Source organism: Pistacia vera, unplaced genomic scaffold, assembly GCF_008641045.1.
Source record: "Pistacia vera cultivar Batoury unplaced genomic scaffold, PisVer_v2 Contig896, whole genome shotgun sequence".
Taxonomy (NCBI): domain Eukaryota; kingdom Viridiplantae; phylum Streptophyta; class Magnoliopsida; order Sapindales; family Anacardiaceae; genus Pistacia; species Pistacia vera.
The window spans coordinates 629019-646918 of record NW_022196774.1 but is presented as its reverse complement, the minus strand read 5'-3'; the positions used below and the strand labels follow the sequence as shown (position 1 = coordinate 646918).

The window sequence follows — 17900 nt, the reverse complement described above, 5'->3', positions numbered from 1 at the left end:
CTCTAAAATGAGGATATCCAATCCAAATCTATTATTATTATTCACTCCATATCGTTTGTACACAAATCTAGTATTATTATTCAAAGAATAATATTAAGTTATGGGTGTATTCTTTTTTGAATTTTGAGTTTTTGTATTTAAGTTTTTTGAAAATATTGAGAATGATTGAAAAACGTAAAAAACAAAAAAAAAATACGTTTTATATGTTTGTCTGAAAACCAATATTTAAAAACGCATTTGTCATGTTTGTCTAGAATCACAAACAATAAAAAATTAAAAAAAATATGAAATTTATTTTCTACTGAATAGATAAAACCACTTTAAACTACTACTACTTTATCTGTTTCAAAGGGTTTGTCTCAAATATGTCAATTATTGATTTCTACTTATAATTTTGTATGAAGAGTTTTCATTTAAAAACGAGTTTTTGTTTAAAGAGAGAAAAGAAAATATTGAAAGAATAAATAATATTTTTATTTAAATTTCTAATTTATTATACTGTTAGAAGTACCCACGTCAGTTTCTTTCGACTATTTACTTTATTTTATTAGATACCATTAGAAGAAAATCACTAAAGTTTTACCAACTTCTAACCACTACAAAATAAAAATAAAAAAATAATAGTGGTGTACCAAATTTGTGTACCACAAAATCATAACCATCTATTAATTATAACTAATTATTATTGAACTGTCAAGATTTTATCATATCATTATGCACAAATTCAATATACAACACCCGATGACGGTAGCATTACTCATCAAAATAATACACTAGATTGTCTCACTCCGGCGGCGGAAATCTCAAGAATTTTATATGTTGACTTTCAAGGTTTTAGTTTTAGCAGTATATTGATGCTGAATACGCTCAAATATCCATTCTTAGCTAATTCATTTCTCTTTAACTACCTGATTCTCGCTCTCTTCAAAGAAAATATGGCTGAATCCATTGTATTTGGCATCGCCACTGAAATTTTGAAGAAGATAGGTTCCCTTGTTGGTGGGGAACTGTCGTTGCTGTGGAATCTGGATAGTGATTTAAAAAGACTTCAGCGAACCATGAGCGCCATCAAAGCTGTGCTTTTGGATGCCGAGACAAAGCAGACTCAAAACCATCAGCTGCGTGACTGGCTTGCGAAGCTTAAGGATTTTTTTTATGATGCTGAGGACGTTTTAGATGAATTCGACTTTCAAGCTTCCAGGAGATCGCAACGGGGGAGCTCAACATTAAAAGTAAGTAAATACTTTTCAAGCTCTAATCCTGTTAAAATTGGTCACAAGATCAAGGATATTAGAGAAAGGTTAGATGAAATCGCAGATGATAGGCGAAATTTTCCTTTTTTTCTTATTGAGAGTCATGTTGACGTGAGGCATGTAATTCCCAAGGAGAGGGAGACTAATTCCTTCTTCCAAGCTTCTGATGTCATTGGAAGAGAGAAGGATAAAGAAAACATTATAACCTTTTTGACACAACCAGCCGATGTTAATGTCTCCGTCATTCCTATAGTTGGGATTGGGGGTTTGGGTAAAACCACTCTTTCTAAAATGGTTTACAATGATGAAAGGGTCTATAGGCATTTTGAGTTAAAGATGTGGGTGTGTGTTTCCGACGACTTTGATGTTGTTAGGTTGATTAAAGAAATTATTTATTCTGCAACACATGAGGATTGTGCTAAGTTAAAAGCCGATGAAATACCCAGGCGTTTGCAAGAAATTTTGGCTGATCAAAAGTTTTTGCTTGTTTTAGATGATGTTTGGAATGAAAATCCAATGAAATGGATGGATCTGAGAAATTTACTGCTAAATGGTGCCAATGGAAGTAAAATTATTGTTAGTACACGCAGTAAAACTGTTGCCGAGATAATGGGCACCGTTTCCCCAAATTTCATAGAATTACAAGGTCTTTCACCTGACGATTCTTTATTGTTGTTTAAAAAGTGCGCATTTAAAGATGGAAAAGGAGAAGATTTTCCAAACCTCATTAAAATCGCCAAGGACATTGTGGGAAAATGTAAAGGAGTTCCGTTAGCTCTGAGAACTTTAGGGAGCTTACTTTTTGCAAACACAGATGAAGATGAGTGGTTAAGAATAAAAAGCAGTGACTCCTGGCAGCTGAAACAGGAAAAGGAAGGCATCTTACCAGTATTGAAACTGAGCTATGATAATTTGCCGTCTCACTTAAAGCAATGTTTTGCTTATCTTTCCTTATTTCCAAAGGATTATATCTATGACAGTGATTACGTGACCGGAATATTTTTATTAAGTATCTTTTATGAGCATATTAGTAGAAAGAAGTCATTACATAAGAGTTCTAGTAGCCACCAATATTAACAACCTTAGAGACTTGAACTCAAGAGACAAAACTATCGGTCAAATAAGGTAGTAATTTATGTGTTCCTAATAGGGGTAACTACTGAAGGGATTTATCCAATTGTCAACTTTAGGGCCCCGAGTGATTAGTGGAGGAGCACGCAAGCTGGCCCAGACAGTCCGATCACTAAAAAAAATATTAACTAAATTTATGTGCCAGTTCTCTCTTTATAATACTTGTCATGGATCACATGGCCTGATTTTAAGTTGTCGGGTATTACATGGTTTGTCCATTTTTGAGCAAATTTCAAATTTTGGCTTGACTTATTGGGGATAAGTTGATGGGATATATAATAAAAATCATAAACTTTATTGAAAATTGATTCAGGGTTGTCTGCGCAATACCTATGCAAGCATTTTGATAATGGATAAATATGCACAATTTTAAATTTTATGTGTATAAACTTAAAACAAAATAAGTGTGTAAAATGTAAATTTAGTTACAAAGAACCCCACTTTTTTGTTTTACCTTAAAAATTTGGTGTTAGAAATAAGGGTATAAAATTAATATCTAACAAATTTAACATCCAAGTGATTAAAGAAAAAACTTCAGGGAGCAACTCGATTTATGGCTTTATGAATTAGAGTAGATCATGCATATGTACCTACAAACCTTTAAAAGAAGTGGTATAAAACCTAATCTTACAACCTTCTCTCATAATCCCTAGCAGCTCGCAATTTGTCAGCTCGCAAATAGGTCTCACTTGCTTGTTATAGGTTATGTCTGTCCATTTGCGAGCTGACTAATTACAAACTGCCATATAAGGGGTTGTGAGAGAAGGTTGTAAGATTGGGTTGTGGACCTTATATTACTATTAAAAGAAAGAAAAAGATTCCATGTAATGGTTGTACAAACAATTGTCTAATCAAAAGATGTCACGTCGAACCTCGGGTGTTAGTTTACAAGTTTATGAATCAAACCGTGTCATAGATATATACTAGTAAACTAGGAGAACAAGAAAAACTTTGTTATTTCAATTGTACATAAAATCAACCAATCAAAAGAAAAAAAAAATCTATTCATAATTGATTATACATAGAATCATCAATACAACTTTATTTAACTCTTTTCTTGATTGACAATTTATACAACCAAAGGAACCAAATATACAATTAATAAATAATAAAAATTGATAACTAAAAAACAAATACTGTATGTTGATTCATTGAAACATGTGCAAATGACATAAAGAAAAGAGAGAAAATGGCAATGTTGTAATATAATGTAGCAAATTTGGTTTAAAAATAAGATAAAGAGTAAAGATGAATACGTGTCATTACATTAAAGAGAGAATGAGAGAGGGAGTGAAAGGCTCAATAATTTTTCTTCGTTTAACATGCCCTCGGTGTTTGGATAATTACATGAGAACCCTACAGGTTTCAGATAAATACATTTTATCCCACTCTTATTTCCCTGGAGATTGTATTATTTAACCCTAAACCCACAAAAGACTAAGCCAGTTTGAACCCGAGATAATCCAAAAACGCCGCTGCTCAAATGGCGTCCAAAACCTTTCTTCGTCATTGTTATTCTTCTTCTGAAACCAAATCTCATCTTTATTGACAAATTCATGTAAAGTGACTACAACTATACCACAAGATTCAATATGTAACATTAAAGAGGTAACGAGGCTTGATAAATTCCTTGAAAAAGACTGTAAAGAAGGTAATATCACTCTTAATGAAGCGTGTTATTTCTTTTGTTTAATGATTCATATGCAACCCAAACCACCGATTTCATCATTCAACTGGTTGTTTGGAGCTCTTGCTAAGAAAAAGTTTTATAAAGACGTTATTTTGTTGTACAAGAGAGTGGGTTCAATTGGGTTGTTGCCGGATTTTATTACTTTCAATATTTTAATTAATTGTTTTTGTAATATGGGTGGAGTATGTGATGGTTTTGTTGTTTTTGGAGGGATTTTTAGGTGGGGTTTTCGCTCGAAAGTTAAAAACTAACACAAACCCCCAAAAAGTATAGATATTTCACATTTCATTCAGCTACCACCAAAGCCACAGAATTCAACTAAATAACTGGTTCAACACACACAAGTGGGTTTATGCAGTAGAAAGAAACAAAGTAGTTATATCACAATCATATGATCTATATCCAATAGGTTTCATTGATAAGTAAATAAATAAAAACTCTTTATTATCTAAAAATCAGTAAAACCCCTAAAGTTTAAAAACTAACAAAAGGAAAAAAAAAAAATGAATGAATGTTATATGAAGAAAGGATACTGAGTAGCGATGAAATCTATGAAAAATAAATTTTTAAAAAATTAGAAAAAAAATAACAAAGTGGGAAGTTTGTGTTGTGTTTGTCTTGACTGGTTTTATAACAAGAATGTTCAACTATTTTCTTCTATTTCTGTTGTTGCTACTTGGTAGTTTATTTGAAGCAATAGTGGAAGAGAGGGAAAGCTAGACTAATTGTGATAGGGACGGATGGCTATGATTGATTAAAAAACTAGATAGAAAGCCCGCACATTGTGCTTGTATGTTTATATAATTTTTTTACATTATTATTAATTGTTTGTCTCGCATTAAATTATTTGTATTAAAGTTAATTTTATATTGAATTGATAATTAAAGAAATAAATAATAAAAATATTATATACCAAATAATGAGTATTAAACTTGTATATATTTTAAATACATATTTAATGTTTGTGTAAAGATACTGGACAGGTTCTAGTAGTTGTATCTCCACCTATTTAACACATAAAACAAACCCCTTGTTCTTGACCTTTTTTCTTGATCTTTTTCTTTCTAAAAATAATAATAATAAATTGAAGTTCCTGGCCAAGTCTTCTCATATTGCATTGCACCACAAAATCATTTAACTCTTTATAGTAAAATTATCAGTACCAAAAATTTTAAGTTATATATCTATCAACTTAACTGTCCAAAAACAAATGAACAACTTTTTTACTTTAGTGCAGAAAACATATGTAAATGAATCTAACTTCTACAATTCAATCATATTAGTTTGATCTATCATTTTCTCTTCTTTCATCAAGAAGAGAAGCCCAGGAATTTGAGTACTTGAGTTTAAGTTGGTGAACATGGTACTCGCGTGAAATAGCCGCGAATATTATAATACCACTGAGCAAGGCTAACCCCAATCCTAAACTATTAACAACCATGGATTCTGGACATCGTTTAGATACAATTCTCCTGCTTTGCAAAAATATCAATTTCTCTAAAAGACTTGTTTTTGCGGTCACCACAGCCAACCCATATGGGGAGAGACCAAGGAAAGTGTGCCATGGCAGTACACTAATTCTTGATGCACGCACCTCCCCTCAATGCCAAAAGCTCAAGAAGCCCACTATCCACTGCAATTTCAATCAAAGTCACTTCAACATTGTTATACTATTCTCTCCAATGTTTTGTAATACCAAAACTAATCTTAATTTTTGTAAAGTTTATACACCATCCCAACAAAATTTGTTGTATAATAAAACTTTGTTTGCTCTTTCTAGATTTCTTCTCTTTCGGTAAGTTATTTGCAATTGTCATCTTTCAACAACCAAATTTCACAAAATCTCGGACTTAAATTATTCAGTACACTCCAGCAATATTTGTGCACACCAAACACATAATTAGCTTCCAATGATCCAGTAACTTTAAAGATCAAATTCAAGTTATATGTGATTTTAACACTCCTAGCCTGTGATATTTGCAAGACTTGGAAGTGAATTTGATGAGTCCGTGGACTGAAAATCAGGGCTTTCTAGCTCAAATTAATCTAATTCTGAAATTTAAAACCACAGAATCTGGAAATTTGAGAAATGCTATTCTTTATAGCTGTAATCTCTTATTTACAGTCACCAATTGAACAATAAATAAATGAAATAGAACAATTAAGATTGAAACTAACATAAGTCACAAAGTAAGATGATATCTAGATAAAGTCACAATTTTTCAATTTAAGAAACAACACAAAAGCATAGCACAGGATAGTCACCTAGGTGGTTTTAGGATTCATGGTAAAGATTGCTTCTTGAAAATTACCAAGGAACATATCCATGATTAGAGCACCCAATACCATTATAGCACCAATCATACTGAAATTTGGTGAAGTTTGTGCATCAGCTAAGGTAAAAAGAATCATCCCCACAACTAAAAGTGTTGCAGATACATATTCATGAACTGGGTATTTTCATCTGAGGCCCAGTGTGAATGTGCCCATGACCATTACTGGCAAAACCTGAGATGACAAAATAAATTTCCAATTATAGCCAAATTGATCCCGTTTACTTGATTCACATAGCAAGAGTCAATAAGCTAATTTGAGTCATTTACATCATTGCAAATGAAGAGACCTAATTGGACTATCAAACAAAAACTGAAGTTATGAAAACGTCTAGTAAGGAAAATTGTTATTTTTTCCAACATGAAATTAAAAAAAGTAATGGAGTTAAATATATACCTTTGTGGATTTGAACGTGAGCTGTATTGGATAGTTAAGAAAGCCAAACCATGAGAATCCATTAAGACTGTAGAGAGCTTCGCATAAGTCTTCTATGGATTCACCATCTATTTAGTGGTGAAACCTTGAAGATAAATGAGAACAATATAGACAAATCCTTGAACAAATGTGAAGTACCAACCAAAACTGGGAAAACAAAAGGTGTCCATTGATCAAAATTTACAAACTAATCCTTGAAATTTCATATCACTAATTAACAAATACTTAAAGAAAATCATTAAAATGTTACCAAATACAACAATACTTATATGCAAATTATACCTGAATTGGAGCCTATTGTATATATATTCTTGCAAATTACGTAATAATCAGTGTACAATCAAGCGGATCAACCGCCATATCGACATTGCTTAAAAAACAGAAGGAAAAATAATTTAAAATTCCAAGTTCCATTTTTCTTTCCTTGGTAGCCAATTTTCTCTGAGATCAAACAGAATCTAATAAAACTAAAAATGAATTATTCACTTACAGCTTCATCACTTTCTCTAGGGAATGTAATCTTCTGTCCATTTTTCATACCCTTCTCAACTACTAATTCCAATACCTTCTTCTCTTCAACAACCTTCTCATCCTTACACACTGTGCAGCGATCCTTGTCCCTAATAGTTTCTCTAGCTCAATTGATCCATCCTTCTTCACTAACCTCTTCCTAGGTTCCATTACCTACAAATAAAGCAATCACACATAAATTAACAAATCATAAAGACAGTGCCTTGTTGAATAAAGCTACCATCTTTACATTATAACTGACCCAGTAAGGGTACCAAGACCTTGCTAGTGGTCTCAAAAGTGATAAATCTATACCTTTACAAAAATTAAAGACAACCTATCAAAGACCAAATGTGAAATCAATAGCAAAAACTAAAGATAAACCTATTAGGACCATACAAATCATCATACAAAAAAACTAAACACAACCATAAAAAATAAACAACTCTTGGCATGATTCCGGCAAAGGTGAATGTGAAGGGACTAATGTGTGCTATTATTACTAATAAAAAACAATTTACATATAAACAAAGTTTTCTTGAGACCTTTGGGATGTCACTATTTAATTGTTATTAATATTTAGGTGAATGTGAAGGGACTAACATGAATCTATATATCTTTTAATTAGACCTTTGGATGCCCACTATGTGCTATTAATACTAATTAATAGCAATTTACATATAAACAAAGTTTTATTGAGACCTTTGGGATGGCACTATTTAATTGTTATTAATATTTAGGTGAATGTGAAGGGACTAACATGAACCTTCCTACATGGAAATCATATATTAATAGAGCTCTTAAGATCTTATGTGGCATCCTACGTGAGTCCAAATGGTGATTAACAGAGAGGGTGAGCTTCAGGATTATATAAATATATACATATATTGTAGAAATTGATAATTAAATTTTATTTAATGGGAATTATTATTTGATTGTGATCTTCAAGAAAATAAATGGTCATTAGTAAATTATAAATTAATCCCATTCACATGGGGATGAACATGGCATTTGTGGGTTTGGAATTTAGATCCTCTTTTATTTACGGTTGGTGTTTTGTGGGAAATTTGGAGGAGGGTGAGAGATTGTTTAATGAGATGGTGGATCAAGGTTTGCAGCCCAATTTACTAACATATAATACAATGACAAGTGGGTTTTCCGAGAAGGGGAAGATGGAGGAAGCCAATGGGTTGATGGAATTGATGATTAAAAGAGGTTTGTAGCCTAATGTGGTGACTTTTAATTCAATGATAAATGGGCATTGCAAGGAGGGGAATACCGAGGAAGCTAATGGGTTGTTGGAATTGATGACTCAAAGAGGTTTGCGGCCTAATCTAGCGACTTTTAATACGATGATAAATGGGTTTCGCAAGGAGGGGAAGAAGGATAAAGCTAATGGATTGTTGGAATTGATGAGTCATAAAGGTTTGCAGCCTAATGTGGTGACTTTTACTACAATGATAAATGGGCTTTGCAAGGAGGGGAAGATGGAGGAAGCTAATGGGTTGTTGGAGTTGATGAGTCAAAGAGGTTTGTAGCCTGATGTGGTGACGTTCACTACAATGATAAGTGGGCTTTGCAAGGAGGGGAAGATGGAGGAAGCTAATGAGTTATTGGAATGGATGATTCAAAGAGGTTTGCAGCCTAATGTAGTGGCATTTACTACAATGATAAATGGGCTTTGCAAGGAGGGGAAGATAGAGGAAGCTAGTGGGTTATTGGAATTGATTAGTCAGAACGGTTTGCAGCCTAATGTGGTGACAATTACTACAATGATAAATGGGATTTGTAAGGAGGGGAAGATGGATGAAGCTAATGGGTTGTTGGAATTGATGAGTCAAATAGGTTTGTAGCCTAATGTGGTTACTCTTAATGCAATGAGAAATGGGCTTTGCATGGAGGGGAAGATGGAGGAAGCTAATGGGTTATTGGAATTGATGATTCAAAGAGGTTTGTAGCCTAATATGGTGACTTTTAATTTAAAGATTAATGGGCTTTGCAAGGAATGGAAGACAGAGAAAGCTAATGGGTTGTTGGAATTGATGAATTAAAGAGGTTTGCAGCCTAATTTGGTCACTTTTAATACAATGATAAATGGGCTTTGCAAGGAGGGGAAGATGGAGGAAGCTAATAGGTTGTTCGAATTGATGAATCAAAGAGGTTTGCAGCCTGATTTGGTGGCTTTTAATACAATGATAAATGGGCTTTCCAAGGAGGGGAAGATGGAGGAAGCTAATGGGTTGTTAGAATTGATCACTTAGAGAGGTTTGCAGCCTGATGTGGTGACATTTACTACAATGATAAGTGGGCTTCGCAAGGTGAGAAGATGGTGGAAGCGAATGGGTTGTTGGAATTGATGAGTTAAAGAGGTTTGCAGCCTATAATCTGATCTTCTAGTCTTGACCTTTATAAGTACCCATAGGCTGATTTGGTATCTTTATATGTTGCAACCTTTGATGAGAAGTTTTGACATATATAACCCTTTATATTATTTTTTAAGTTTGTAGCTTATTTCAATTTGTTATTGCTCACCTGAATTCTGACTCCTCTAATTATATTAACTCTTATTTTTGCAATGAGTTTTGATTATTCTGAGAGTATAGTGCCATGAGGAAAAGATGGCACTTGATAGTTTTTTAAAATATGTGCCGCTAGATGTTTAACTGTGAAGGAAAATTTTAAGATAGCCATTTAGGAAATAGACATTTTTTCTTTGTTTAAATGCCTATTTACCAAAGTTCTCCCAAAGCATGAAGCTAGAACTCCAACATCCAATGGTTTTTTTTGCTTTTATGGAACTTGTCCAACCTTGTGGTTTCCCAAATACTGTTATATTATCATGACTCGGTTTTTCTTTATCTATTTTTTTAAGTATACTGCTTCTCCTAACCGTATCGAATAGAACTTCTTCATGTAAAACCTACTTGATTTAGATTGGGAGAATCCTATGGTTTTATGAATGCATGTGCTACGGTTCGAAGCTGTATTCAATCCTATTTATAGCAGCAGCTGACAATTGAATCCAATTTTTCCATTAATTTTGTATCCATAATAGTGCGAAAGGAAGGCTCGTCTCTGAGTTGTTTAAGAATAGAGGCATTGAGTTCATTATTTCACTAATTGCTGATGGGGGACCAGGGCTTCATTGACTTCGTTGCTCATTTGCTTGAAGTGAATATTAGGACATGCCTTTCTGCATCTGAGGCTTTGAAGCACCCATGGCAATCATAGCCTTAGAAGTTTCAACCCATACCAGCTCACACAATCTGTATTCAGTCAAATTAAATTCGTGTTGTTGATGACATATGAAGTATGATTTTCCTTTCTCATACATAGTTGTATTTCAGTTTTCAAGAATGTAAATTTGCACGTATCATGTATTTCAAGGATTCATTCCTCGCTTTGTTTTATAAGGTAGTATCAAAATCTCATTATAGTATTGTTGTACATTAGGAGAATTCTTCTTTCTTGTTTGAGAAAATATACTTTCAGTATCTTTGACTATATTAGAATTTTTATATAATTTTGGAACTTCTATCTTTTTAATCTTTTTCCTATTTCTCATAGTCCATTACTAGTTTATGTTCTAATCAATTACAAAATATTGTTCCAAGAGTAGATTTATAATGATATGATCTCAATTTCACTGAAGCTTTGCTTATATGATTCTGGTGTGAAGCCTCTAAGTAGGGTGTTTTAGTTGATCAAAGAGTAGGGTGTTTTAGTTGATGAAAGGGAAGTCATTGTGCATAGTCTAGGAGATATATATTGAAGAGAAGAAGCATTTTAGACTGAAGTGAGTACAATTTTCAAACTCTTTTACATGAAATAAGCTGTAACATTTTTGTTGAAATTTTCTCTATGTGGGGGTTTGACGGTGGTGGTGACAAGCTACATGTGTGGCCATGTAGCAATGGTTGTGATCCANCATTCCCTGTGGGATCGACCCTTGCTCACCCTATATACAATTTAGTAGTTAGGTTAGTAAGGTTAATTAATTTGGTGCATTCGGCACGCTACCAATGGCTGTCAAGAATATTCTTAAGTACCTGAAGAGGACTAAGGATATGTTCTTGGTTTATGGAGGGGAAGATGAGCTCACTGTAAGAGGATATAGTGATGCTAGTTTCCAAACTGACAAAGATGATTATCGATCGCAATCAGGGTTTGTATTTTGTCTCAATGGCGGTGCAGTGAGCTAGAAGAGCTCCAAGCAAAGCACTATAGCGGACTCTACAATGGAGGCTGAGTATAGTGCATTATCAGATGCGGCCAAGGAGGAAGTCTGGATTAAGAAGTTCATTACCGAACTTGGTGTGGTTCCTACGATTGTTGATCCTATAGACATCTATTGTGACAACAATGGAGCAACTGCTCAAGCCAGGGAACCATAGTCTCATCCGAAATCCAGACAAATACTCAGATGATTCCATCTCATCAGAGAGATAGTTGAGAGGAAAGACATGCATATTGACGACAATCTCACGATCCACTGAAAATGTTTTACTATTGGAGCCCAAGCCTATTCCATATGGGAATAGGGCATTAAAGTTTTACTATAAAAGAAAATTTTTATTTGTAAAATGGAACAATTAATTGATTAGCTGATTTTCATTGTAAAACCAAATACACAGCAACCCCATTTCTCTCCCACGGTAGAAACCCATTTTTGCCTAAAATCAATTCATTTTGATTTCATTCTTCTTTAATCTTAAAGCCAAAGAGGATCTAGCAAATCCCTCTTTGGTTCTTTGTGATTGTCCTCATGTGGACTTCATAAGTTTGATCCTACGCTTGGGTCGGTAGCAAATACGTACAAAGACTATTTTGGAGGAGCCTCCAAACGTGTGTATGTTATTCTAAACTCTTGATTAACCTTTTGTGTAGATTTTACTTTAATATAAATTGTAAAATTATACCTTTGATCTTGGCTCATGTAAACGATCCTTGTATTATATTTTTTTTGTTTCCGTTGCGTATATGGATCATTTACTAACAGTGCATGTAGGAATTCTTCTTGGTACAACCCTCATCCACATACCCTCTTACGGGTCGTACAAATTCTTCTTCTTCTTATGTCGCTCACTTAAGGCGGCGTGTTTGTGGGAAATTCTTCTTATCACCCACGGGTTCCCCATCGCAACAACCTATTCTTTTCTCTTCTTTAGCACTCTTCTTTCTTTAATTCTTTAGTGCTTTTCTTTCTTTTTCTTATTCTTATGAATTGTTTATTCTTTCATGTAAGTATATGCATATGGATGACGCATGCTTATGTTTCTATCTTAAGTGCAATTGTGCTATGTTGCGCAAAAATAAGTTTCTATACTTATGTACAAGCTTCTCTTAGGCATTTCATCAAACATCATGCATGCATACTTTAATTCTATTTTTGATACATCTCTACTTCTTTCTTTAACCATCCATTCATAGAGCAAAACTTCTCCACAATAAATCTAAACATGGCCAAGAAAAACACTTCAAATATTCTACTTAATTTCTTTCTACATGCAACCAAACTCCACTTGGTCACCACAATCTCAACTCTACTTGTCATGGCTTAATTCTACTTATCAAAAGCCATCTACTCATCAACATCAACATTCTCAATAATCAATTACAAGCTCATAAGCATAAACATGCATATCAAATCATTTAGTTGCTTAAATCTTAACTTAGGTTGGATTTACTTACCTTTGCTTGAGTTCCTCCACTAGAAGCTCTTTATCTTTGTTGGACTTGCTTCTTCTCTCAAATCCCAAGCATAAACTTCATAAGAATTCCATACTAACTTAAATTAATCTCATATAGTACAAGAATCCTTACCTCTTGATGCTTAGGATCAAATCTTTATAGAAATCCAACCAAAAGCCCTCCAATCAACCTTGGAAAATTGATGGAAAGATGAGAGAATTGGGGGTAGAGGTGGTGTGTGGGATAAAGCAAATGAGAGGGTTTATGTGCTTGAACCCTTAATATCTCATATAACTAAGCCTTCTTTCCCATTTTGCCCTTACACTTTCTTGGAAATTCCATCCTTATCCTTTACTTCTTTACAAATTTACCCCCATTCCAAAATATTCTCCATGAAATTTTCTTACATTTCACTCCCCATTTTTCCTGCTAATTAGGGGTAGAATGGTCACTTCACCCCTATGGAAAATTCTCTAGAAACTTCACAAAGAAAATCAGCCAGATCTTCACCCCAGCGCAAAAATACAAAGCCTATGTCGCTGCGGTGAAGTCTGCATTTCCCAAAATCCGCCAAGACTTCACCAAATTCAGGGCATCCAAGCAATTCTAACAACTTACAAACTTAACCAAGGGCAACCCAACAACAATAACACATATTAAGTAAACTTAGGGCCAACAAACAACATTTAAAAGGCAAATGAACATGAATCAAAGATGTACCTCGAAGTGGATGTTACATTTAATACAATGATAAATGGGTTTTGCAAGTAGGGGAAGATGGAGGAAGCTAATGGGTTGTTGGAATTGATGAGTCAAAGAGGTTTGGAGCCTAATGTGGTGACATTTACTACAATGATAAATTGGCTTTGCAAGGAGGGGAAGATGGAGGAAGCTAATGGGTTGTTGGAATTGATGAGTCAACGAGGTTTGCAGCCTAATGTGGTGACTTTTAATACTATGATAAGTGGGCTTTGCAAGGAGGGGAAAATGGTGGAAGCTAATGGGTTGATGGAATTGATGATTCAAAGAGGTTTACAATCTGATATGGTGATGTTTAATTCAATGATAAATGGGCTTTGGAAGGACGGGAAGGTGGAAGAAGCTAACGGGTTGTTGGAATTGATGAGTCAAAGAGGTTTGCAGCCTAATCTGGTGACGTTTAATCCAATGATTAGTGGGCTTTGCAAAGAGGGGAAGATTGAGGAAGCTATTGGGTTGATGGAATTGATGATTCAAAGAGGTTTGCAGCCTAATGTAATGACTTTTAATTCAATGGTAGATGGGCTTTGCAAGGAGGGGAAGATAGAGGAAGCTAATAGTTTGATGGAATTGATGAGTTAAAGAGGTTTGTAGCCTAATGTGGTGACTTTTAATACAATCATAAATGGGCTTTGCAAGGAGGGCAAGATGGAGGAAGCTAATGGGATGATGGAATTGATGATTCATAAAGGATTGCAGTCTAATGTGTTGACTTTTAATTCAATGATAAATGGGTTTTGCAAGGAGTGGGAGATGGAAGAAGCTAATGGGATGATGGAATTGATGATTCAAAGAGGTTTGCAGCCTGATGTGGTGATGTTTAATACAATGATAAATAGGCTTTGCAAGGAAGGGAAGATTGAGGAAGCTAATGGGTTGTTTGAATTGATGAGTCAGAGAGGTTTGCAGCCTGATGTGGTGACATTTACTATAATGATAAATGGGCTTTGCAAGGAAGGGAAGATGGAGGAAGCTAATGCATACTTCAAATTGAGTATCCAAATAGGTTGGCAGCCTAATGTGACTTTTACTACAATGATAAGTAGGCTTTGCAAGGAGGGGAAGATGGAGGAAGCTAATGGGTTGTTGGAATTGATGAGTCAAAGAGGTTTGGAGCCTATTGTGGTGTCTTTTACTACAATGATAAATGGGCTTTGCTAGGAGGGCAAGATGGAGGAAGCTAATGGGTTGTTAGAATTGATGAGTCAAAAAGGTTTGCAACCTATGATCTAATCTTGTAGTCTTGACCTTTATCAGGACCCATAGGTTGATTTGGTATCTTTATATGTTGCATCCTTCAATCATATATCTTGACATATACCCCTTTACATTATTTTTAAGCTTTTTNAAATGAACAACTTTCTTACTTTAGCACAGAAAACATATGTAAATCAACCTAACTTCTACAATTCAATCTTATTATCTCGATCTAACATTTTCTCTTCTTTTATTAAGAAGAGAAGCCCTGGAATTTGAGTACTTGAGTTTAGGTTGGTGAACATGGTACTCGGGTGAAATAGCCACGAATATTATAATACCACTGAGCAAGGCTAACCCCAATCCTAAACTATTAACAACAATGGATTCTAGACATCGTTTAGATACACTTCTCCTTTGTAAAAATGTCAGTTTCTTTAGAAGATCTGTTTCTGCAGTCACCACAGCCAACCTATATGTGTAGGGACCAAGGAAAACCTGCCATGGCAATACACTAATTTGTATGATATGATTTTCGCTTCCCAAACGAAGTTGAATTTCAGTTTTTCATTATCAAGAATGTAAATTTGCACATATCATGTATTTCAGGGATTCGTTCCTCGCTTTGTATGATAAGGTGGTATAGGAATCTCATCGCGTCCTGTTTTACATCAGGAGAATTCTTCTTTCTTGTATGACTTTTAGTATCTTGGGATATGGTAGAATTTTTTATATAATTTTAGAGCTGCTATCGTTTTAATCATTTTCCTATATTTCAAAGTCGATTGCTGATTTATGTTCCAAGCATTCAAAGCCTGTTTAAGATTTCTGATGCCATAAAATTTATAGGATTCTCCAATGAGGATATCTGAAGCAGTATGGTAGGATAATTTGATAATGACGTCTCAAGGCATTGAAATTTCTTGATCCGACCAAAGGTAAATGTGTTTTGATAAGTTTAACATTGACCAAGGGTTATCAAGAATATCCATCAATCAAAAGAAAGCAACATTAGAACTATTTACTAATTACTGTTCCAAGATTTGATTTCTAAAGATTTGATTTTAATTTCATTGAAGCTTTGCTTATATGATTCCGGTGTGAAGCATCTAAGCATGGTGTTTTAGTTGATGAAAGGGCAGAGGTTAAGAGATATATATTGAAGAGAAGAAGCATCTTAGGTTGAAGTGAGTACTAAGTACAATTTTGAAAATCTTTTGGTTGAACCAGGCTGCAAATTTTTGGTTGAAATTGGCATGTTTGGTGTGGAAGAAGCATTTGAGCAAGGTGTTTTAGTTGATGAAAGAGCGGTTGCCGTGAAGAGACTAGGAGATATATTCTGAGGAGAAGAAACATTTTAGGCTGAAGTGAGTACAATTTGGAAACTCTTTTACATGAACCAGTCTGTTGTGGTGGAAGATAGAAACATGAGACTGGCAATGGATTCAATAGTCAAGGCTCTTTCAGAATCTGAAGCTAAACTGAAATCAATTGTGTGGAAAATTAGTACCTGCAATATTTGGGCTATAAATTTATTTTCTTTTTTTGGTTTGTTTTTGTTTGAAGGATTACNCAATGATAAATGGGCTTTACAAGGAGGGGAAGATGGAGGAAGCTAATGGGTTGTTGGAATTGATGATTCAAAGAGGTTTGCAGCCTAATGTGCTTACGTTTACTACAATGATAAGTGTGCTTTGCAAGGAGGAGAAGACGGAGGAAGCTAATGGGTTTTTGGAATTGATGATTCAAAGAGGTTTGCAGCCTAATGTGGTTACGTTTACAACAATGATAAATGGGCTTTGCAAGAAAGGGAAGACGGAAGAAACTAATGAGTTGCTGGAATTAATGAGTCAAAGAGGCTTGCAACCTAATGTGGTGACATTTACTGCAATGATAAATGGGCTTTGCAACGAGGGGAAGATGGAGGAAGCTAATGCATAATTGAAATTGATGATCCAAAGAGGTTGGCAGCCTAATGTGGTGACTTTTACTACAACGATAAGTAGGCTTTGCAAGAAGGGGTAGATGGAGGAAGCTAATGGGTTGTTTGAATTGATGAGTCAAAGAGGTTTGGAGCCTAATGTGGTGTCTTTTACTACAATGATAAATGGGCTTTGCAAGGAGGGCAAGATAGAGGAAGCTAATGGGTTGTTGGAATTGATGAGTCAAAGAGGATAGTGGCCTATGATCTGATCTTCTAGTCTTGACCTTTATAAGGACCCATAGGCTGATTTGGTATCTTTATATGTTGCATCCTTCCATCATATGTCTTCACATATACCCCTTTATATTATTTTCAAGTTTTTTTTTTTTTTTTTTTTTTTTTTTTTGCTTATTTTAATTTGTTGTTGCTCACCTAAATTCTCACTCTAATTGTTTTAACTCTTCTTTCTGCAATGAGTTCTTGATATTCTGAGAGTATATACCATGAGGCAAAGATGGCACTTGATACTTTTTGCAAATATCTGCCATTTGGTGTCTAACCGTGAAGGAAAATTTCAAGACAACCATTGAGGAAATAGACTTTTTTTTTTTTTTCCTTTTTTTAAATGCTGTTTTACCAAAGTTCTCTCAAAGCACGAAGCTCAAAGTCCAACATCCAATGGTTATTTTTGCTTTTGTGGACGTTGTCCAACTTTTTGTTTGCTGAAATACTATTATATCATTTTTCTTCCACAGTGCATGGCCAGACAAGTTAGATATATCCGTGGCATACTCTTTTTACTTAAGTTCTTTAGTGGTGAATGTATACTACTGTAGGTATGATTTTCCTTTCCCAAACGAAGTTGTATTTCAGTTTTTCATTATCAAGAATGTAAATTTGCACATATAATGTATTTCAGCGATTCGTTCCTCGCTTTGTATGATAAGGTAGTATAGGAATCTCATCGCGTCTTGTT

At 34.4% G+C, this 17900-nt stretch overlaps 1 protein-coding gene across 1 annotated transcript; it reads left to right on the top strand.

Moving 5' to 3' along the window:
• The first annotated feature begins 935 nt into the window (after positions 1–935).
• On the top strand, positions 936–16343 carry LOC116119565 (putative disease resistance protein RGA4). Its single transcript, XM_031405499.1, has 2 exons — positions 936–2232; positions 16231–16343. The coding sequence occupies exons 1-2, from the start codon at positions 936–938 to the stop codon at positions 16341–16343; spliced, it is 1410 nt and encodes a 469-aa protein (XP_031261359.1).
• Positions 16344–17900: the final 1557 nt, after the last annotated feature.

Coding starts and splice junctions, on each gene's coding strand:
- LOC116119565 (XM_031405499.1), top strand. CDS start 936: ATGGCTGAATCCATTGTATTTGGCATCGCCACTGAAATTTTGAAGAAG. Junction 2,233..16,230: donor AAAGGATTATATCTATGACA/GTGATTACGTGA, acceptor TGGTTGAACCAG/GCTGCAAATTTTTGGTTGAA.